The 23859-nt window shown below is 52.0% G+C and overlaps 1 protein-coding gene across 4 annotated transcripts in view; it reads right to left on the bottom strand.

Moving 5' to 3' along the window:
• NECTIN1 (nectin cell adhesion molecule 1) overlaps positions 1-21183 on the bottom strand; it is a 153862-nt gene extending 132679 nt beyond the window's left edge. For all 4 annotated transcript variants that reach the window (XM_073320774.2, XM_073320776.1, XM_073320777.1 and 1 more), the window contains exon 1: positions 20273-21183. In XM_073320774.2, coding sequence (XP_073176875.1) covers positions 20273-20354 — 82 coding nt within the window. In that variant the 5' untranslated portion in view covers positions 20355-21183. The remainder of the gene's footprint in view (positions 1-20272) is intronic.
• Between the last annotated feature and the right edge of the window lie 2676 nt (positions 21184-23859).

Below are 23859 nucleotides of genomic sequence, written 5' to 3'. Positions count from 1 at the left end.
TCACACACACACACAGACATGGGCAGAGCCCCTCTTCCCCGCCCCACAGGTGGTTACACTCCCATTGATACCCATGGAGCCCACCCCACAGCTGTGGGGCCTTCAATGCATCCCTGGGAGCAGGGACGCCAAATGGACCAGGCCTTGGCTGTTCAGAGGAATGGAGGTTTTCAGCTCGGATTGCCAACTTTCTGACTGCAGAAAACGAACACCCCTGGCCCTTCCCCAAGGCCCCGCCCCTTCTCCAAGGCTCCGCCCCTGGTCACTCCATTCATCCCTCCCTCGCTCCACCCCCACCCCCGGCTCATTTTCACAGGGCTGGGGCAAGGGGTTAGGGTGTGGAAGGGGGTGAGGGCTCCAGCTGGGGGTGCAGGCTCTGGGGTGGGGCTGGGGATGAGGTCTGTGGGGTGCAGGAGGGGGCTGGGGGTGGGGCCGAGGGGTTCAGAGGCTCTGGGCTGGGGCACAGGGTTGGGATAAGGGAGGGGGTGAGGGCTCTGAGTGGGGATGCGGGCTGTGGGGTGGGGTCGGGGATGAGGGGTTTGGGGTACAGGAGGGAGCTCCGGGCTGGGACAGGGAGCTGGGGTGTGGGCAGGGGAGCGGGATGCAGGCTCTGGGAGGGAGTTTGGATGTGGGAGGGGGCTTGAGGCCGGAGGCTGGGGTGCAGGAGAGGGTTCGGCACGCAGACTCCAGGCAGCGCTTACCCCAGGAAGCTCCCGGAAGCAGCGGCATGTCCCTGCGGCCCCTAGGCGGAGGTACAGCCAGGCGGCTCAGGCACTACCCACACAGCTCCCATTGGCTGTGGATCCCAGCCAATGGGAGCTACAGAGCCGGCGCTCGGGGCAGGGGCAGCACGCGGAGCCTCCCTGGCCACCCCTTCGCCTAGAGGCTGCAGGGACATGCTGCCACTTCCAGGAGCCGCGTGGAGGCAGGGAGCCTGCTTTAGCCCTGCTGCGCCGCCAACCAGACTTTTAACTGCCCGGTCAGCGGTGCTGACTGGAGCCACCAGAAGGGTCCCTTTTTGACCAGGCGTTCTGGCTGAAAACCAGATGCTTGGCAACCCTATTGTGAACTTCCCTATCTCCTTAACCCAGTGGGGACTCTGCCTGGGGAATAAGGGCTCAGGAAGGATGCCAGGGGGGTATCTTGAATTTATCTGATCTCCCTAATCTGGCAGGGAGCTGCGCAGCCCTGGGTGAGGTGTGTTGGGCAGGCCAAGAATTCCTTCAATGTGTAGACAATTCTCATGTCTCCCTGAACCAAAGCTCACTCCCTCCAGCTTCTGGGGTGACTGCATGCTAGTGCAGCTGGGTCTTCCTCATGCCGTGGGTCTGAGGACCAGACAGCCCCAGCCCACAGGCAATCCTCGAGACCCACATCGGCAGTGCAGCCATCACCACTTGTCAGCAGGGGACACAGGCGCCTGTCTCGGATTCATCAGAGCAGACGGGGGGCCGGAGGGGGGAGGAAAACCAGGTCATTAATCTCCTCATGGATTAGCTGCAATCCTGTCCATTGGGGGCCCCGGTGTAGTGTTTTGGATCAGAGAAGAGAAGGGAAAGCAGCAGCAAAAATTCTCTGAGACTCACTTAAACCACAGCAAGTATTCAGGGCTGGGACTGATATTGCAGGCCCTGCCACATTTCCTTCAGAGAGTGCAGTGTCAGTCAGACATGGGATTCTTCCTCACATCCGGGCCTAATCGGATTTGAAACAGTGGCTGCGCGGCTGTTAACAGCTGTTACATTCCAGAAATGGCTGCATTTCAGGGGTGGACGAAAGTGGTGCTCATGTATATTTACAGCACGTAATAAGTTTCCTAAAGTTGATAAAGCCTCCCAGGCTCCTGTGCAATGCAAAGCACCATACTATAAATGCAAACGATCAACCCTGATTATAGAGCCTCACAAAGCCATTGTTTCAGGAAAGAAAGAAAAAAAATGCTTATTTTTCATTATCCACCTTAATTTCAAACCCTGGACAATGAGGATCCCTTGGACATGCAGATCCATTTTCTCCAAAACAACTGGGGCAACAATCTCTTTCCAGAGCCAACTCCAGGGGCACGTCTACACTGCAGTCAGGAAGCGTGGCTGCAGCATGTACAGATGTACCAAGGTAGCTTTGATCCAGCTGCTGCTCCGCTGCTGAGGTCACTCAAGCTAGCCTTGATCTAGTTAGTTCAAAGCTAGCTCAGGTATATCTGCACACGCACCTCCTGATAGCAGTGTAGCCATACCCTGGAGCGGCTATTGCATCATCACCATCCAACAGCATCCAGCTCATCTCCAGAGTGCAGCCAGTCTCTACAGCCAGTCTCCTCCTCTGCACCAAGCACACAGCTGCACTTGCAAAGTCCTGGGAGCATTTAACCCTCATCGGGAGCAAGCACTGCACAGGATGCCATAGGGCCCAACGGCGAGAATGGGGACTGGGAGCTAATGGGACTTGACCCATCTCCATCTTCTCAACTTTCGCCTCCGCTGGAGCTGCTCCTTCATCTCTGGCCCAGTGAACACAAATATTATGCCCTCAAGGGACCATTTCACACCCCATGTGAACAGCAAAAGCAGGTCCCGGCGTCTCTTCCCTGCAGGCTCCCGTCAAGGGGGATTTGAAAGCCAGCTTGGAGCCAACGACCTTCATGTTCAGGAGGAGCAAACCAGGAGCTGTACAATGAATGACACTTGCCACAGGGGTTGTTTGCCCCATGGGAGTCCAGGAGGAGCCTTCCAAGAATTGCCACCTCTGGCTTTTGATTATGGGTTATTATTAGCAGTTCCGCCTCCCCCTCTCCCCTCATTTGTTTGCTAGGAGGAGGTTGTCTCATGTCATTTTCCACTATGCTCGGCTTCCAGTCAGGGTCTCTGACAGCTCTGTTATCAGCACCTGGGCGCGTGGAGGCTGAGGAGTGAACAGTTCATTCATTTCATCCCCTGTGTGAATGGGAGACTCTGACCTTGGAGCCTGCCGGCGAGGATCCGTCCAGAACAGGCCTGCTGCCTCCTGTCGGATTCAGGCTCAGATGTGTCCTTCCTCCGCTTGCTCCCGTCCACCGCCCCGACCCAGGCTGCTGCAGGCAGCTCAGACAGGCTTCGCCAAACTCCCTCCATGCTGCTGGAAGCCAGGAGAGCAACGAAGCAAGATGCTCTCAGGCTGCAGCAACTAACAACTTACATCCTCCTCGACCAGAGCAGCTGCTTAATAGGGGAGCCATGGAAAACGGATCCAACCCAATTCAAACCCTTGCCAGATGGGGCTGCTCCTGCTCACCTCCCCTACTGCCCTCTCCCCATGCCTGCACCTCCCTCACCTACGCAGGATTGAACCTCTCCAGCCTCTCTCTATGCTCAGCTGTTTTAGGAAGTGTTTCTACAGGGCCTGATCCTACTTAAATCAATACCAATAGGAAAGCTCTCGCATAATGATGCAGGTTCACACTTGTCACACCTCACTGGTACATGGCGAAGCAACACAAGGTTGTTAGCAGACTTCCAGAGTCCCAATCCGTAGCCTTCACCACCCCTCCGCTGGTGGGGAAAGGCCTCTGCCATTTTACACATGGGGAGCTGAGAGACAGAGAGATGATGGGCTGAATGCTCCGAATGTTTATTCAAACCAATCGACATTTGGAGCCTAACTTCTCTGGAGCATCCGGCCCGAAGGCATGCATGGGTTTGTAGCAGAGCTGAGTTCCTGCGTCTCACTGCAGTGCCTTAACCACAAGACCGTCCCGGCTAATGAACGTTGACTCTACTTCTGGCTCCCTGTGAAGACAAAGTTACATCCTAGCGTCCCCTGGGCTTTGTCTAGATGAGGGAAATTTGCACGGACGTAGGGCAAGCTCCAAACGTAGATGCACTGCGCTAGTGCCCAGCCAGGCTGGCACGAGCGTCTTTTCCCCCATAACTCACCAATGGAGTGACCCCAGTGCAAATTTCCCTTCTTGGGGAAAGGGACCGGCCCTGGCGACTGACGCCCTCTGACCACAGGAACAGCCTGGACAGCAGCAGTGCAGACTTCCCATGCAGAAAATTAACCCAGTTTGACCCAACCCCTCCCTCCTTCCTTCACTATCCCGTTCATGTTCCTCTTTTCCTTTTATGTCTGTGCTAACTGTCCCCTCCATCGCCCCTCCCAGATCAAAGCTGCCTCTGCTCCCTGTATTGCAAACATAATTCAGCTGGAAGATAAGAAACTCTCCAGCAGGTCTTTATTAATCCCACGGAACGCTGAAACGAGAGGAGAATGCAAGGTCTGAACAGCTCAGCAAGGCCAGGACAGGGGCTAATATGCTGTGAAACCAGTTCGCAAAGGAAACGGCCCTTCAAAAAAGTCCCTTTCTTAATGCACCTTAAATCTCCTCCACTCCTACTCCACACCAGGGTTTCACAAGAACCAGCTTGGAGTCAGCTCCTGAACAATCCCATCCCAGATTTCCCAGGAGACACCCAGCATGCTCAGGCAGGACATTTAAGGAGCGCAGGCAGTTCTGTGAAGACCTCCAGCCAGGCAGGATGCATTCAATAAAGCTGCATCTTCTTTTCTCCAATACTGAGCCTCAGCGTATTAATACCAGCTTCCCAGGGAGCTAGGACACAAATCTCCTTTCCGTGCATCCCGACAATAATTTGCGACTCCCTCTGGCAGAAAGCAAATAGCTCCAACACCAGCTTTGCAAAGCACAGCTTCCGCATACCCTCCCTTCTCCTGGAAGGCTGCAAAGACCCGGGAGCTCTACACTGGCAAGCCCTTCCTCCCACCACCAGGCTGTGAGCTCAATTCCAGCCTACAGCAGCAGAGACCACAGTTGTTACCAGCTAAGCGCCTGCATATGCATTGAACATAACGGTTCTCAGACAAGCGCCGACAGTGCTACTTGCTCCCCTTATGTAACGAGCTGGCCCCCATTACCAGCTGGGCACCGCACGAGATTTGATGTATTTACCCTCAGAACCCTCCTGGGAGGTCAGGCAGGGCTATTATCCCCATTTTACAGATGGGCAACTGAGGCTGGGAAAGGCTAAGTGACTTGCCCAAGGTCTGACAGGAAGTCTGTGGCAGAGGAGGAATTTGAACCCAAGTCTCCAGCTAGCAACCTAACCACTAAGGCCATCCTTCCTGCCTTGGTATTCTCAACAGAGAGACCCAGGACTGAGTGGGGCTTGGGACATGACCTCCCTCTTCAACCCTACAAGTGGTTTCTCCAGTTGAGGGTCAGTGGGCAGCAGAAGCTGGCCCTGCTGCTGCCTGTTCCTTGGCTAAACGGCTGGTACTTTTCGCCAGCCCTAAAAATTCCCATCAAATATTTATTTTAAACCATAAATGAGCTGGCTGCAAAGCAACTGAGTGTAAAATCAACAGACCCTTTGCAATGAAACAAAGGAGAAATATAATGGACCACGTTCATCCCTGGCATAACCCCAGCAAAGACAGCAGAGTTAGACCAGAAAGAAATATTTGCTCTGTTTGAGAACATTTGCAAATGTACCTGCACTAAACAGCTTCCTGCACTAAACTGGGAATTCCCTCTGCAGTGAGCTGGCTGATCTTTGCTGGTCTCAAAAGAGAAACTATTTTGGCAGCTTATTTGTGGTACCAAAAAGAGACACCTGTCTCTGTGCTTTGCAAATTTCCTCCTACTTGTATTATACTAGCACCCACTGAGATCAAGGTCCTCTTGTGCTAGGTGCCATACAAACTCATTGCAAGAGTTCCTGCCCCAACAAGCTTATAACAAGAAGAGGGAGGGGGAGGATTCTTATCAGCAACCCCTTCCCAGATGAGGCATAGACAGAGTAAGTAATTTGTCCAATTTCACACAGGGAGTCAAGTAGAGCAGGGATTAAACCCAAATCTCCTGCGTCCGAAGGCACTGCTTTAACCACAAGGCTAGCTTTCCACTCTGAATAGAAGTTGATTCAAGCATGATGCCAGCTGGTGTGGAGCAGAAGGCGCTGCAAATATATTGAGCGCTTAGGATGCCAGGCAATCATTTTGCAGGGAGGGCAGCAGCTGGATGTCAAAAGCACGAAAAATATACTTAAAAATAAGGCATTTAGCTTCATACTTCCAGAGTGGATTTAGTGCTGGGGAAAGGGCCCAGATCGATAGCACAGCAAACTACAAATTGGAGTCCTCTCCTTAGCCACTGAGCGGGTACGGCTGAGACAGCATCTGTGCAAACAACCTCCCAATAGAGTCCCTTGCCTGCACGCCTCCACTGGGGGGCTGCCACCAAGTGTGAGGGGAAGCTCTCCCCGTCATGGTCCCTTTTGTCCTTGGCCTCTGGGCCCTGAACACGGGACGCAATTGTGGTTTGGGCCCTGTACACAGACTAACTGGAAAACGAAATGCGGCCTGACACACTAGGTTTACATAAGCCACAAAAAAGGCTGTCTACAGTAACAGCTGGAGATGGGTCTGAGCCACAAACTCTGACCTGGATCCAAATGCCACCGAAGTTCAGGGGTGGCGTTTGGACAGAACTCAACCAGGATGCCCTGGTCGGGAACTGAACCGGGAGGGTGACTTCTACATACATGAGGGCAGCATCCCTCTCTGAGGGTTGCAGATATAAACAAGCTCTTCTTCCGCTCTCCAGCTCCTCAACTGTCCGCGTTCTCAGCCCCACGCTCCAGGGAGCTCTGGGTATGGTATTATGGGATCAATGCAGCTGTCAGGCTATGGTTGCACTGCCCCTGCTAATTGGTATTACAACAGGCAGACTGCAGCTCTCACTCCAACTCTCTGTTGCTTGTCATAATGTAATCAAATCTCTCTTGCTCTCTCTTTACCACGGAGCGTGACGGGAACAGAGGCTATGGCAACTGTGCGGCTTCCAGAGCGCATGGATCCTTCCTTATCACAGAATCACACAAATGTCGGGCTGGAAGGGACCTTGAGAGGTCACCAAGTCCAGCCTCTGGCACTGAGGCAGGACCAAGTAAACATAGACCATCCCCGACAGGTGTGTGTCCAACCTGTTCTTAAAAACCTCCAAGGACAGGGTTCCACGGCATCCCTTCGAAGCCCATTGCAGAGCACAACAGTTCCCGAATATCTAACCTAAATCTCCCTTGCTGCCAATTAAGCCCATTACTTCTTGTCCTACCTTCAGTGGAGATGGAGAAGAATTGATCAGCATTCTCTTTCTAGCAGCCCTTCACATATTTATAGACTGTTCTCAGGTCCCCGCTCTGTCTTCTTTCCAAACACACCCAGTTTTTTTAACCTTTCCTCGTAAGTCAGGTTCTCTAAACCTTTTACCATTTTTGTTGCTCTCCTCTGCACTCTCTCCAAATTGTCCACATCTTTCCTCCAGTGCAGCACCTGGAATCGGACACAGTACTCCAGGTGAGATCTCACCAGTGCCAAGCAGAGCGGGACAATTACCTCCCACGTCTTGCAAACCTCCAGCTCCTTTTCAGCAGTGCTCCCACCTACCCAGTTATTCCTCATTTTGTAGTTGTGCATTTGATTTTGCCTTCCTTTTTCTTCCCTTATGGGGCCAGGGAATGTAGCTTTACCAGCCTTTCACCTCCAAAGCCCCAGGCTCCATCTCACAAGTGAAATGAGTTTGTTGGTCTTAACTTTGTGCCAGTAGAACATTGCCCGTATCACAAGATTGTGCCGCCGCCAGGCACAGCTATGGTCTCTGCTCAGGAAAGGTCCTGAAGATTGGCATTACGGGGCGGGATGCAAGTCAGGACTGAGGTGCATTGACAGAGCTTCGGGGTGTGTATGCCCAGGACTGGAACTGTAGTTGAGAATGTGATCAGAACTGACAAGCACCATCAGAGCTGGGCATGGATAATCTAGGACTGGCGTAGCAGGGGCGGCCTGTGGGTCAGGCTTGACGAGCATCAACAGAGTTGGTCACGGAGGAATCTAGGACTGGCATGGCAGGGAGGAGTGTGGGTCAGGCTTGAGGATCAGTGGCAGAGCTGTGCAGGAGTCCAGAGTTCGATAGCAGGGCGAGCTGCAGGTAGGAATCAAGTATTGTACACTGGCAGAGCGGCACGTTGCCCTCCCTGGGAACAGTAGGACATTCCAAAGTGCGGCACTGAGTTATAGCAACAAAGCTGGGTGGGATCCCAGGGCTGGCCCAGCAAATGATGCTGCAGAGTGGAGCTGGGGTGCAGTGACAGTATTGGGGCGGGGGAAGGCAAGGACTTGAAGAGCAGGGGCTGCAGCGGGTCAGGGAGGAGGCTGAGCTCTGAGCATGTCTGCATTGAAGCTGCTTTCCCCATGCATGGCGCTATTACTATTAATGTCACAATAGCACCTACAAGCCTCAATTAGGTCAGAGCCCCATTGTGCTAGGTGCTGTACAAACACAGAGTAAACGACCCCAGCGAGCTCCCCACTAAGCTGACTAATGAGCTCCTTTCCAGCATTCTCCTTCCTCCCTGCCCACAAGCAGCAGCCTGTTCTTTTCCATCTCCTGTCCTGAAACACTGACTCCAGGAGGCTCAGCCAATTTACGTTGGTTGGGTGATACCTGGCAGGTGATAGACACAGAGCCCAGGATTTGCTGATTGTTACCAAATGGCAGTTACGCAGGCCTGAGTTTCCAAGACAAGTGAAGGATCAGCAGCCCTGGACCACTCAGTTCTCCGGAGACTGGCCATAAACAAAGCTTAAATAATTGGACTGCTTAGGCCAAGATGCAGCTTCTAATTATTCCTAGGCTCCCACAAATAAAGGGAATAAATCCGTGGATGGTGCCAGGCTGGAGGGTGCAGAGGGAAGCTTATTTTCCACATCACTTGAAAGCAACTATTATAAATTGCACTGAAAGATGCACCTCCCTGGGCTAGCCATATTTTTAAACTCCAGGAAAGAAGGGAAGGAAAAGCACATTTCAGTGTTTATACCACAGGCAAAAATTGTATTTAAAAATCGTACATTCCTGCTGTGCTGAGTGAGAAAGAAAGAAAGAAAGAAAGAAAGAAAGAAAGAAAGAAAGAAAGAAAGAAAGAAAGAAAGAAAGAAAGAAAGAAAGAAAGAAAGATATTTCAGCTTCTACAGTTAGATGTCTGGAAATGTTATACTCATGAAATCCACTCCTACCAACCTCCGTCTGGAATGGAGTGAGAAAATGGGGACCTTGTCAGGCCAGGTTTAGGGAACTTTCACTGAGATCGCTGATTCAACTCCAGTCTGGGTCAGTAGCAAATGCAAGTTGTTAACATCTGACTGTGGGTGGCTAGCCTACATATTACCATTGTTTTTAGTAGTTCTATGCACTGAACGCCCAAATGAAACTGAGGCCCATTGCGCTAGGTGCTGTACATATCCGTAGTGCGTGACAGTCTCTGCCCTGAGAGGCTTACAATCAAAATAGGCAAGACAGACAAAGGTGGGAGGCAAAACAGAGCAGAATTAAGTTGCCCACAATCAGCGGTAGAGCCAAGAATGGAAGCCAGGTCTCGGAGCTGCTAGTTGGGAGCTCTATTCACTAGACCACACTGAGTATAATGAAGAGGTGGGTCTCAGCCCAGCTCCCAGCAGACAGAGGAGCATACATGTAGCACCAGGCTCAGCACCCTGATTGGCTGTCTCACCAGACAGGCCAAGGACTTCTAGAGGCTTCTCCCAAGTATAATGTGCAACCCATCATGAGAGAGATAAGCCAGACATGACCAGAGCACTGTTCTCCCCAGAGATCCCAAAGATTTTTCTCCTCCTGACCTTGGTCCCATTTCTAATTTCCCCTCCAGCCTCATGAACCACGAACCACACACCACACACCCCCACACCCACCCCCTTTGCAAGTGGGACGATGTGTGATCCCATTGCCTCCCTCCCGTGCTCACCACTGCGGTGTCTCATCTACTGTGAATCGAAGGAACTCGTCAGACATTGCAGCACCGATCCACCCCCCAAACAATATGTCTCTAACAATCAGAGTGTCTGTGATCCCTCCCTCCGGAAGGAGATGCTGATAAGCCTTCCCTGTGCCTTTAATTCACATCTCTGGAGTCAAGTGCGAGTTACACATGTTGGGCAAGCTCTGCTTAATTACCAGTGGACAGTAAAATCATCGCTAGGAAATTCACACTCAGGGATTTTGCAGTCTCCCTCTCTCTCTCTCTCCCGTTCTCAGTAAGCAGAAGATGCTCAGAAGCTGCCTTAGTCAGTGCTTGCTAAAAAGACTACATTGCCTCTGTCCGAAAGGCCATGGTTTTGTTACGTCCCTGCCTGCAGCTGGAGCATGGCAGCTGGCGTGGGAGGGAAGAGGGCTGCTGCAGATGTCACAAGCTCTAATAGCACATAGCAAAGGCGTGATGACCATGGAGATGAGCAAAACCTTAGGCTTCGCATATGCAGATAGACATATGTGAACAGCACTGGCTGCAGAGATGAGCAGCAGTGCACCCACGCAAACACGGAGATGCACGCAATTATGGGGACCAGCACAGATGCATGCAAGAAGTCAGAGCCAAGCACATGGGAAACATGGGTGTACATGCCTGAACAAGTGGTTTGAGCATTGGCCTGCTAAACCCAGGGTTGTGAGTTCAATCCTTGAGGGGGCCATTTGGGATCTGGGGCAAAAATTGGGGATTGGTCCTGCTTTGAGCAGGGGGTCGGACTAGATGACCTCCTGAGGTCCCTTCCAACCCTGGTATTCTATGATTCTATGATACCTGCAGCAGGCCCAGACATGTCTGCACATGTGCAAACAGGGAGACAAAAGTGGTATTTAGAAACATGCATGCTGATATGTCTGTGCACTGTCTTTCTCAGACACCCACAAAGACTCCCTTTCCCCCAGCAATATCCCAAAGGGTAAAGCCTGGGGCTTTTTGAATGGCTCCCATAGGGAAGTATGTGCTTTCTTCCCTATGCCACATGGAACCCTGCTCCTGCCTTGGGAGCCATGTCACTAACCATCAGAGATCTCTGGGGTTTGGATTTGTCGAAGGTTTTGCTCCTTCTTTAATGCCTTTTGCCCCAGGATCTCAAGCCCTTTACAATCATGAATTAGTCAACTTTAACAGAGCCCGTGAGGCAGGGAGAAGATCATTCCAACCACAGCTCAAATTCATCCAGCTCTGGGGTGGAGCACATCTGCTGATTAACAGCCCCCAGCAATGCTACCAAACACTGTGGGAGAGGAAGTGATGAAGGATCTTGTATCCCATGGACACTGCAGGAGAGATTGTGGTAGTTGATATGAGTTAGCATTTGGCAAGTATGCCAAGGCTGCTATGCAAAGTGTCATGGGATCTTTACCACAAGCGGGCAAGTCCTAGCTTCTCCATCTCATCCACTGCCTCCTGCAAACCAGCTCCCCTGCCCCCATCCTGCTGTGGTGGCTGCAGAGAAGAGGGCGCTGGCCTGACAATGAACAGCTTGTTTGGTTGTTTCCATTGCAGTTAAATGGCCAGTGGACTAAATCCTCTTCCAGACCAGCTGCACCACCCAGCATCTTCACCTGTCAAATGGCTGAGCTCCTGTTCTCCTGGATAAGGCCATACAGACTGGGGAAGTGAGGTATGGAGAACGCATCCTTAGGCCATACGCTCTGTGGGGATGCCCTTTTCATTTTGTGTATGTACAGCACCTAGCACTGAACTTGGCTAGGGCCTCTAAGCACGACTGTGATACATTCCTTACTCTTCCTCTGTGGCTGGCACCCCTTGTACATCAGAAAATCCACCCTGTGCATCTACCTGAGAGCCTGCTGAGACCTGGGGCCATTCTTACTCTGGGGTGCCTGAATAACAACCTGATCTTTAGTGCCTAGCCCCGATGGAGGGTGAAGTGAAATTTCAGGGCAGGAGATGGCTCTGTTGTTGCTGTTTGTACACAGTAGGTTTGGGTTTGGTGGTCAGTTATGACTCTGCAATGAGCCGATAACTCACCCATCCCAGGCCCTGGGAGCAGCCGGGTGGTTTGTTTTTTGTTGCTCAAGGACAGAGCTAGGATCATTCCTCCCCTTGTTTCTTTCCTCACTGACACTGTTTATCTCGCAGGGAGCTCAGTGCTGGTGAAAGGTGCTGGACTTACTGCTCTGGAGATGGGAAGCCTATGTTTGTTCACAGAACAGCTGGGGAGAGGGTTAAAAATGCCCAGCCTCTTCCCCCTGCTATGTACCCGGAACCTTATAGCCGCATTCCCCATGCCCTTACCCTGTATCCAGGGCTTGCTGGCCCCTTACTATTCCTTGTGCCCTTCTATAGCCTTTCTTTACTCTCTACCCTGTATCCCTTTGTTCTCCGTGCCCTGCGGAGATGGGCCAGTGCTCCCTATCTTGCGGCTCATCACCCCCGGGTCTGTCCTCTGTCCCTCACCTATGTGTCTACTATAACCTGCGCCTTATCTCTGGGATCCTACATTCTATGCCTGATACCCTGGGCTAGTCAGCCTCTGCTTAGACCCGTAAGTCCCACAGCCTCTAATTAGTCTCTTCTACCCTATAGCCCTGCATTGAGTCCCCCGACTGATGTTCTGGCTAGTGCATCTCATGCCCTGAGCCACATCGACTTGTAACGGATGGTATGTGAATAGATGGCACATCATAACGGCATCTAGGCCAGAGAGCACCAACCACATGGGGTCTCACCAGTGGATTTTGCAAAGAATATTAAGGTTGAACCCAGAGATACTGCCGAGCCAGACTCAAGAAGTGTCTCATCCCTATGGGGAAAGCTGAGGGGTTCAAAGCTGATACACAGAATATTGAGACAGTAACCGGAGCCCCAGCCTGAATCTGCCCAACACAGCCACAGATTCTCTTTTGCCCTCCTCAGCGGCTGAGATCTGCACTCTGCGTTTTCAGCCTCGATTAGAAAACAAGGCTGTTTATGCATTTGGGTGGCCACATGGCGCTCGGTTCCAGCCCCTTCGCCTCCCAAACAGACATCCCATTGTATCTGGAACTGCTGTCGCCTGTTACCAGAGAAGAAACGCTGGACGCTAGCCACAACCTGCAGGATCCCTGGACCTGTCTGTCACTCCAGGATGTGTCTCCAATCAGCCTGCTCTAAAAGAAAAGGACAACGGAGCCCTCACTGGGGAACAATAGATTCCCTAGGCCCGGAGGGTCAAATATGCACCAGACATACTGAACTACAGAAAGCCACATCCACCTGAGCTAACAACCATGGGAGGGGACCCAAAAGTTCCATCTCCATGGAGCAACTCCCTGTGTTTAACAAATGGGTGAGAGGGTGAGTGGCTGAGCTCCTGGGAAGAAAGAAAGAAAGAAAGAAAGAAAGAAAGAAAGAAAGAAAGAAAGAAAGAAAGAAAGAAAGAAAGAAAGAAAGAAAGAAAGAAAGAAAGAAAGAAAGAAAGAAAGAAAGGTTTGGCTTGCCAGGAAAGAGAACTGTGATAACATGCTTAAGCCCAGGTAAAGAGGGGCTGGGAAGAAAGGGTGGAGAAAGAGGAAGAGATGCAGCCAATCCTCAATACACAGAGGCTTACTGTTGCCTCTGTTGCCTAGATAGGTGGCTTATATGGCACACGCTGCTGCTTCAAAGCAATGATGTGATTCAAGCTCCTTGTGCAACATCCCAGCACAGCAGAGTGGGGTCACCAGCCATTTCCTCTCCTGCGCTGCAGCAGACTCCCCTGCAGTGTATGCCCCAATCAGAGGGAGGAAAGCAACGTGGGCATGGCAAGAGCAGGAATTACTTCTTAAAATGACCCAGGTCCTTTATCTCAGCGGGCAATGTTGCCAGGTGGATTGCTCCTCCCCTAGATCTCTCCCACCCACCCGTATGGCTGACGAGAATTCAAAGAGCCACTGAAAACAACCTAGACTGGGACTGACTCTAAGCCACAGGGTGTAGGGTAGGAGCAACGGGAGGGTCTGGAGGAGAGCGGGAGAGCGAGGCAGAGCCTAGCGGACAAGGTGTAGAAAGACCATTGCCCCTGCTCCCTTGCTGAAGCTGTGTCCTGGAGCATCAAGCATGTGGAAGGAAGGGGAGGATGGAATCTCAGTGGGCACCATAGGTCGGGGTGGTAGACCGAAGTTGGAGAGCCCAGGAGTAGAATGTCAAGCCCTGCTGGAGTGTAGAATTGGGGTGCACTTGAGGTGGGATGAGGCTTGTCTGCACTCTGCCTGGATCTAGCTGATAATAAGTGTCCCCGCAAATATTGTCTGGAGGGAGGGAAATATATACCTCACTGAGCGCCAGCATCAGAATTGACGTCTTGTAAGGGAGAGGTGTCCCTGGTACAGACATTTCCCCTTCCAGTGGGATCTGGAAGGGTAGGAAACTGTGAGCCAGATCCTCATCTGGTGTCAAGCAACCCATTCACAGCAGAGGCTGAGCCCCTGTTCCAAAGCCCACTGCCTCTTGGTGCAGAGAGAGCAGGGAGCTTCAGCCGTGCCAGGGCAGAGCATCGGGAAAGAGGGGAGAAGATAAAGATGGTTGACACCCCTGTCCTACCCTCCGAGTCACTCACTGCTCTCTGCTTAAAAGCAGAGCTGAGCAGTTGCTGCAACCCCTCTGGGACCAGTCTGTGCCAACGGGCTGTCCCAGCCCCTGAGATGAAGAGGAAGAGAAAAGCAATTGTGAAGAAAATATAGGGGTTAAACTGCCGCGCTCCACCCCCCCACCCCCCGGTCCCCTGCAGTGCAGCCCCAGATCCAGGCACATGCGCCCATAACGCAGACCGGTGCACGTAAAATGGGCAGTGCCAGGGTACGTACCCACAGGGCTCGGCATGTGGAAGCACCGCTCCTGGCTTCACACGCAGTTTGTGTCTGCGACAAGCGCGCATTTAGTGGCTGCAAGGGTTGGAAGCCGGGCCCTTAAAACACAGGAAGAGTCACTCACCCACTGGGGAGGCAGGGGAAGGCCAGAGGGAGGTCTGATTAGCCCCTGTGCGCTCTCACCTGCTGACTGAAGGGCCTCACTGCTCCCTCTACGGTACCTAAGGCTGGAGTTTCTTTTCTGCTCCAGAGCTGAGGGGTTCCCTTCATCCCAGCAGCAATGTGAAAGTGAGCAGGGCCCATCCTAACCCAGACTAAAACCTTTGCCAGGACAGGTCAATGGGCATCTTAGCGGGACATCAGGAGAGGGGTCTGGGCTTAAACGCAGCTCAAGGAGTGGGGGATATAGTTATCAATTTGATGGGTTTTCACTTGAAAAGGTAATTTGGGCTACAGAGCTTTCACTGCAGCCGGAGAGACCCTGGGAGAGCAGGGACTGAATTTGTGGTTCTGTGACCAAGCAAAACCTGTTTCTCAGCTGACATTAAAAGGGGACAGGGGGAGACGATGCAAACTGCACGCCGCCTCTTCTAGCTCCCGGCACCAAGCCACCAATGAGCCGGGAAGCTGGCTAGAGCTAAACTGACGCATTTGAATAAGAGAACAGTTCTCACGGCATTATTTGATTAGGAACCATCTGCCCCTCCCTGTATTTCATCTGTGCCCTTCATACCAACAAACCCAACTGGCCTGTGCAGAAAGACATATGGACATGTCAGTGCACACGCCCTGTACAAACACACCCACACCCACAGGGCGTGCAAGTGCACACACACACATATAGCTGTATGCACACTTGCATAGACGTACATATGTGCATACGCACAAGCATGAAAACACACATACACGCACAGACACTCGTCTGTGTGCGCACCCACTCCCACGGGGTCCCCGCTGCAGGGCTGGTTAAAAGTACTTTGGGATATGAGCCCGGGATAGCTATTGGTGGGTATTTGCAGGATTCCCACCGCCACCTCTTCTGCTTTCATTCCCGGCTTTGGCTCATCTGAGCATCGCACTGGCCCAAATATCATCACCCCAGGGAGTTGGGACCCTTTAAGGAATCTCTCCCGAACAACCTCTCCTGATCAGGGCCAAAGGAATTCCCAGTGGAGGGCGGGGACTCAGGACAAGCCCATGCGGGGGCTCCCACCACAGGACAGCAGAAGAGAGAGCCACGGCAGGGGCAGCTAACGCCAGAAATCTTCTTGGCCCAACACAATCAAAGAAGAGCTGCTCTGACCGAAGGGCAACAACTTAGCAAGATGGAAGCGTGCATGGCAGCCATTTGCTTAAGAAAGTCAAGGGGCCTTCTGCGTCCATCTGAGGACTCTGCAAAGCTCCATGGACAGCCTTCCTCCTACTGCTCTGTGTCCCAGAGGGCCATCTCTCCCTCTGCTCCATTCTGCACACATCACTATATAGCTGCTGTGACTCGACTCAGGAGCGAGAGGTGCCCAAAGGATCGTTCTCAGCTACCCAGTGCTTCCCTGGAAACTAGGCTGGTGCCAGTGGGAACAATCAAGCCTGAGGGAGAGCCAGCCATGAGGAAAAAGGCTGCTGGACCCTGCCAATGCCCACTTACACTATTAACCACTAGTTAGCGATGCCCCTTGCATTGTTCTGAGATGAGCATCCCGTCATGCCCTTGGTAATTCCCCTCTCTTCCTAATCCTGCTTTGCAGCCCCCATGGTGTTTGCCAATGGTTTCCAATTAATTTTAATACCCCTGTGAGGCTGGTGAATATTATAACCCCATTATCCAGATCAGGGAAACTGAGGCAAAAGAAAGCAAAGAGGCTCACCCTACAGTCACGCAGACTCAGAGACAGAGTTTGGAAGTAAAACCCTGGAGTCCTGCTCCCTGGTCCCCCCTGCTCTAACCAGTCGTCAAAAGTGGTTCCCACCATGCAGTAACCGCAGAGTAGCTGGGCAAGTCGAACTCGGGTCAGCTGGGTTGGCTCCAATTCCAGCTGGAACACCCAACCCATGCTGACACACGCCCATAAATTCACTCCAGGCCAAAACTCGGTCGGTAAGTTCCAGTGCACTAGCAATATTTAATGAGAAAACAGCCACAAAACACACACACTCACTTCCCAAAATACTGTAGTCTGATCCAATTGTTGTCATGCTGCAGGAGTGCACAGAAGAAAAAAATCTGACCCGGATCCAACCAATGAATTCAATGTTTGCAAACGTCAGCCTTTTAGCAGATGCTTCATGATATTCTTGCTGCTCTTCGACCATACTATGGACCAGTCCCCTTTGGCATCTAACAAAGATATGCAGCTTGGGCACTGTGAATGGTCTGATGACAGATTCTCCTGAAGGCTGTGCAATCTCCTTGGAAAGGAAATTTCCCCTTAAATTGCAGTGAAGTCTCACATCTGACCTAGGGCCTCCAGGCCACTATAACTTGGGTGTGACTTAGCCAGTGATCATCAAAGTACTTTGAAATTGCAAATTGCCATCAAGCATGTCTATAGCACCTCCCATCTGTGGATCTCAAAGCACCTTACAAACCAAGCTACACAGGCCCCACTGTGAACTCAAGAAGTATTACTGTCCCAACTTAAGAGAAGGCAATTGCCCACGTTCCCACAGGAAGTCTGCAGCAGTACTGGGAATAGAAACCAGATCTTCTGGCGCCAAGTCACCCATATCAACCACAAGACCAGCTGTGCCTCGAAAGGCACCAATTTCCATGGCAGATAAACAGATAGCGCATTAGTACTTCTTAAACATAAATTTAACCACAAGTGTTCCCAGCCTCTGAAAATCAGCTGGTTAGGGTCTTTCTTGTCCAGCTCCCTGTGGTTTTGAATCGGCCGATTCCCATTTACATCTTTGAAGCTCTACACTGCAGCCTGACATGATACCTGGTAATGGCTCCACACGGACAGGAAAGGAGATTTGCATGGTAGACTGCAGGAGCCCGGAATTGAATCCGTTATGGGCGACTGAGCAGATTGCATTAAAGACAATTTGTGAAACAGATTTTTATAGGGGACTTCTTATACCTTTTTATGGCAAGGAACTTTTATCTCCTTATAAGACAAAACTAACATTATAAGAAGAGAGGGAAGGGGCGGGAAACGCACACAGGAGAGGAACAAAAAAAATCTGCATTGAACAGATGAACATTAAAGGTCTGACAGAAGCAGAGGAATGCAGGGAGAAGATTAAAATTGCCTCCTGATTTAATTGCATCCTTCCTGGGTCCCATACCATTCCCTTCAGCAAAGTAGGGGATTTTTTTTTTATTTTTATTTTTGACCAGCAGAGTGAAAAAGAGCTTCATTCTGTGTTCTCCACCTCTCCCTGCCTTTTCCCTGACACCTCTGCCTCTCTGGGTCTCAGTGGCTATATATGGATAGCTACATGCACGCGCTTTCCAGCTTTTAAATGTAACATCTCACTCCCTTGCAGAACTCACTGTGAACGGATGTTGCTGAGGTGAGCTGTTTAGTAAGATTCATAAGCTCTTTGGGGCTCAGGGACCATCTTTTTGTTCTGTTTTTGTACAGCATCTAGCACACTTGAGCCCTGATCTCTGGCTGGGACTCCTACCCGCTACCAGAGCTGAAAATATCAACCACCCATGCTTCAGGGCACAAAGCGGTCACCAACAGGGGTCAGGAAGGAATATATCACCAAAGCGTTGCGGAGTTGACTGTACGTTTCTCTGCAAATCAGAGCAAGGCTACCAGACAAGATAGGCCATTGGTAAGCTCCAGGAGAGCTGGAGGAGGGATAGAAGAGTAGACAGAGCACTGATCTATTGCGATCTGGCAGGAGATGGGACTTCCAATGGACCCTTAAGTATAGCAGGAAGCAGGATACCGATTAGATGGAGCACTAATCTCTTCTAGCATAGGAGTGGCAGGACAGGAACTGAAGCAATGAATAGACAGAGCAACTGTGTTTTGCTAAGGCAATTCCTATGCTTCAGTGGTGATATGAGGGATAAATTATTAATCACAGTGGCTGCAAAAGCAAACCACTCATCCCTCTGCTCCTGCAGACTCATTCCATCTCCAGTACCTCTTGGCTGTGTGTGGGGAGCGTGACCTAGCCAATGCCCCGAATGGAAAATCTCCAAGGGCATCCATGGCAAATGATTTCCTGCAAAGTTTGAGCTTGTTTCCTGCAAGAAGCCACAGCTCAGAGCAGCTTTTAAAACAGCCAATCCACCTGGCTGGAGAAAGTGACCTGTATAAGAGGCCGGGGCTGTTTTCTCCCATCACATTATTACTCTGCAATGCACAACCACCTCCTTTTCCTCCCAGGCAGGGACACATCCAGCTCTGGCTTCCCTTTCTCCTGGACTCCCCGCCCTTGGCAGATCCTCTCTGGACTCCTGACTTTCAGCACCAGGCCTTCACCCTCTCCCACATCCCTTGAGCCGGCCAGTCTCCAGGTTTGCCCATCCCTGATGCTCCCCAGTGGCGACAGGTCCCGGGGTACTTGCAGCCAGCTGCTGATCCAGCCCTCTGCCTTTCCCCCCTTTTAAAACGCCCACCTCTGATCCAGCTCCTCCCGCCTGCCCAGCTGTAAGGCTCCCTCCCTCTGCAGCCCGCCCCCCTGCCCCAGGCACTGGGGCGCTGGCTACTGCACTCACAGGCTTGGGCAGAAGGAGTTAAGCCCTGAAAGGGGGAATCTGTTGGAGTCGCCTCCCAAACGCATTTTCCAGCACAATGCCCCCGGACTGTCCCTGCCCCTCGGCCCCACATCTGAGTGCTAAGCCGACAGCCACCTTTTGTTTTCTTTGCAGGACCCCGGATTTACGTTAACCCGCTCGGTGCTGCAGCAGGAGCCAGGAGAAACAGAGCCAGCCCAGCCAGGGCAATTTGAAAAGTGGGTTAGCCTATGAATTGCCCTACAGCCGAGGCCGGGGGAGAAGGGGGCAGAGCCGAGCCACGCCTGGCAAACGGCTGCCCACGGCTCGGTTCTCCTCCCACTCGCACCAGCGGGTACACGGCAGGGCGAGTCTTCAGCGGAGTCGCTCTGGCTTGACACAGCGGGCACCGGGATCCGAATCAGGCCCCGAGAGCGGATCGGCACCGTGACCCGTGCAGCTGGGGGAAGGGGGGGACGGGACACGCGCACCCCAAAACATCTGTGCGCCTCCCCCAGCCCTTTTCTGGGCAGCCTGGCAGCGCCCGACGCTGCCACCGCCAACACGCACAAACCGCCCCAGCGCCCGGGACTCCGGAGCCCGGCTGCCGCCAAAACTAATCATCCGGTTGCTGGTTTACAGGCAAAGAAGATCTCGGCCCGTTCAGCCAGCCCCCCCCCCCCCCCAACAGCCCATGCGGCACCCCAGCCCCCCCCCCCCCCCCCCCCCAGATGCCTTCACGTCTGCTGCAAAGCTAGGCAGAAAAGAAGCCGGGTTCTCACCCCCCACCCCCCCACCTTATTCACCTCCAACTTCCCTTCGCCCCCCAGCCCCACCAATCCCCCCGCCCCATCCTTGCAGCCAGGGAGCCGGGCCCTGGGGAGGGCAGGGCTGGGCAGCCGCCGATCCCAGTCGCTCACCTGGTAAGAGGGAAGCCACCAACAAGCAAACTCCAGTAGTCCACCAGCACCCAGGGCGACTCGACCGCCGGTGCGGAGCCATCAGAGTTTCTTACTCAAAGGGACCGGGCGCGACGCGGAGGTTCAGGCGAGCTGCTGGCTTGGGCTTGCACCCCACCCCCCTTCCAAAAAAAAATGGCAAAGGAAAATACAAACACGACCCAGGCAGGGGCAATAAATATCGGGCACACCAAGCAAATCTGGCGGGGCAGGCTGTGCAGGGGCCCCTTAAAAATCCACCGATTGTCGCGGACAGCCTCCCTTCTGGGGTTGCAAAAATTGCTCCAAGAGGGAGCCCGGACCCGGCTTTTTTCCCCCCAGTGGGGAGCTCTCCTTCGTCCTCCGGCGACCACGTCCGCAGGGGCAGAGCTCTCTCCCTTAGCACCGCCGATCCCTGAAACCAGGCGGAGGACAAGTCATGCTCCCCTTCTCCGCCTCCCCCTCCGGACCCTGGGGGCAGGTCGGAGCCCTTCACCGGGGAACAAATCCCAAGGCAACCACGCAGGAGGCTGGATCTCTTCCCCCCGCCGCCCGGCCGGGCTGTGCAAAGAGGGGAAAAGGCTTGTTAATTTCCAGTCCACGTTGCTGCGATCAGATGGTCCCAGCTTGGTGCAAGTTGCAAAGCTCCATGTCTTTGCTTCTCTCCTCCAGGAGCAAGGGGGAGGCACTCCCCGGGCACCGAGAGCGAGCGGGCTGGCGGCGGCCGGGGCGACTCTTTGGCACCGAGATTTTGCTGCGACTGGGGGAAAGAACTGGAGTCTCCTTGGAGCATCAGCACGGGAAAAGCGGGTCCCTCCCTTCTGGTCTCTGATCTGTAACAATGGAACGCGCAGACACACACTGGCGTGGCTCCGGATCCGTAACCCCGCTCCTCCGCTGTGATGTCAGCTCATGTAAAGCAGGAGGAGGGCTCAGCCTTAACCCTTTCCACGGGGAGGCGCGGGCAGCAGCCGACCAGCCGTGGCCTGCAAGCCGACCCCCACGCGCAGACCGGGCTGTGGCTCGCTTTTTTAGGGATCCCCCCTATCCCCTCTAAAAATTAGCACCTACTTCGAGTGGCTGCGCCCGCCGGGGAAGGCAGATTTAACATGATCCCGTCCCAACCCAGAATTCAGCCAGTCTGGGCCTGATCCTGCTAAAGCAGCATTAGCCCTTGAAGTGAGCTGTAGCTCACCAAAGCTCATGCTCAGATAAATTGGTTAGTCTCTAAGGTGCCACAAGTACTCCTTTTCTTTTTGCGAATACAGACCAACACGGCTGTTACTCTGAAACCTGTCATTAGCCCACTAGTTTCAACTGGATAACTCCCCCTCATAGAGAGAGAAAGAGAGAGACCGGGAAGGTCTGCAGCCCCCACCCACTATTTGTTTGGTTTTCTATATTTAATCCCTGAAGTCATCCCATGGGACCCGGGTTCTGTGGCTTCCGATGCTCTTGAGTAGTGGGACCAGGGGCCTGGGAGTCAGGACTCCTAGGTTCACCCACACATGCCCGCCTTCACCTCAAGCATTTCCCTTGTATGTTGTTTCCCTCTTCCCGTATCCATAGTCGGTCCCCCTCCATTTAGACTGCAAGCTCTTCTGGGAGCGCCTAGCCAACTGGAGTGATGGATGAGTAACACTAAATGATCCGGTTTTTCTGGCTTAGAGCCCCTGGGCCCCACTTTATCTACCTGTACAAAGGGGATATTGATGATAGGGACTTGCTTTACAAAGGGGCTGGATCAAGGCTGCAGGCCAAGGTTCCCAGCTCTTGGAGTCACTGGATTAAATCAGAATCAGAATATTATGGTTTTAGCCCTCATGGATACAGAAGAAAGTCTGAACATGTGAACCAAGTATAATATGCCTGCCTGAGCTTGAAAAAATAGCCCCTGCCACCTCGGTGGAGGGTGGGGGTGGGAAATATCTAAACCTCTGGCTTTCTTTCATTTGACCTAGTGTGAGACTTTGTTAAGGTCTGCAAAGCACTTGGATGATAAAGAGGAACTCTTACTATTGGTAACAAGTAGAAGTCTGCCCCCAGCCAGAGATAGCTCATCAAAGGGATGCAGTTTAAGGTGCAGCCATTTCCATACCCAATGGTATACAAGGAGTGGCACAGCTGGCATCACATCTGACCGATTTTGACTTCCCTAACCCAAGGATCAGGTGTCCATTTTGCAGCTGGGTGAACTGGAGGTGAGATTTAATGTGGGAGTAAGCAAAACTCAAACCCACAGCCTCTGAGATTGCAGTCAAGCCATTGGCCACCACACCTCATAATTGGTTTATATATATACACACACACACACACACACACACATACTTTTATAAATGGCCCTTGTTTATGTAGGACCTAGACAATGTGTAATGTAAACAAAGGCCATGTTTTGAATATATTTTGTGTGTATATCGATATGTAGTCATGCTGATTCAGAATTAGCATTTTTGCATGTATGTACTTTTTAAAAATGACCCTTGAAAAACAGGACCTAGAGAAAAACAATGTTTTCTGCTTTTAAAGGTCCCTCTGCTAACTCAGTATTTAACCAACAAGCCCTAGACCTCAAGCTGCACTGGCATCAACAAGGATGCTGAGTCTCAAACAAAGATGTGACGAACAACAACAACAAAGTCATGTTGATTTCAAGCTCCATTAGAAACAACACAGGAACAAATCAATGCTTGGCAAACAGAAAAGGACAGATTCAGTGGGGAAGGATATTGCATACAATGGTGAGTGGAAAGGCGGAAGCCATAAAAAGATACCTCCAAAGAGTCTTTCAACACCTCTTTCCTTTTTTTTTCCCTGGAGAAGCTGATTGCCATTCAAGGGAAGGCTGGACAGCCCTGTAACCAAGCGGATTAGCCAAATACAAGGTTTGTTTGAAAATAATGAAGGTTATTATGTAGTAATGAGGTTTAGCTAATGGATTCATGGATTTCAAGGCCTGAAGGGACCATTAGGATCATCTCATCTGACCTTCTCTGTAGCACCAGCTAGAAAACGTCATCCAGTAATTTCTGCGCCAAGCCTAGGTCTTCTGCCTGATCTACACCATACGTTTTAGAAAGATAACCAGCCTTGTTTTAAAGACAAGTGATGGTGGATGGACAGGCGACAGTAAGTTGTTCCAATGTTTAACTACCTCACTTTTTAAAATGTATAGCTTAATTTTAGTTTGAATTTGTCTAGCCTCATCTTTTAGCCATCGGGTCTCTTTTTGCATTTTTCTGTTAGATTAAAGAGCAGTCTACTGTCAAGTTCATGGAGGATAGGTCTATCATTGGCTATTAGGTAAGATGATCACGGTTGAACCTCGTGCTCCAGGTGTCCTTAAACCACTGACTGCCAGAAGCTGGGACTGGACAGCAGGGGATGGATCACTTGAAAATGCCCTCTTCTGTTCATTCCCTCTGAAGCATCTGGCATTGGCCACTGTTGGAAGACAGGATACTGGGCTAGATGAACCATTGGTCTAAGCCAGTATGGCCGTTCTTATGCTCTAAACTTGCTTGCCCATATAGGTACCTGTAGAGATCGTCACCTCACATTTCACAGCATCA

This window comes from Lepidochelys kempii, chromosome 22 (genome assembly GCF_965140285.1).
Source record: "Lepidochelys kempii isolate rLepKem1 chromosome 22, rLepKem1.hap1, whole genome shotgun sequence".
Lineage (NCBI taxonomy): Eukaryota > Metazoa > Chordata > Testudines > Cheloniidae > Lepidochelys > Lepidochelys kempii.
The sequence above is the reverse complement of the archived record's forward strand: the minus strand, read 5'-3'. Positions and strand labels throughout refer to the sequence as shown.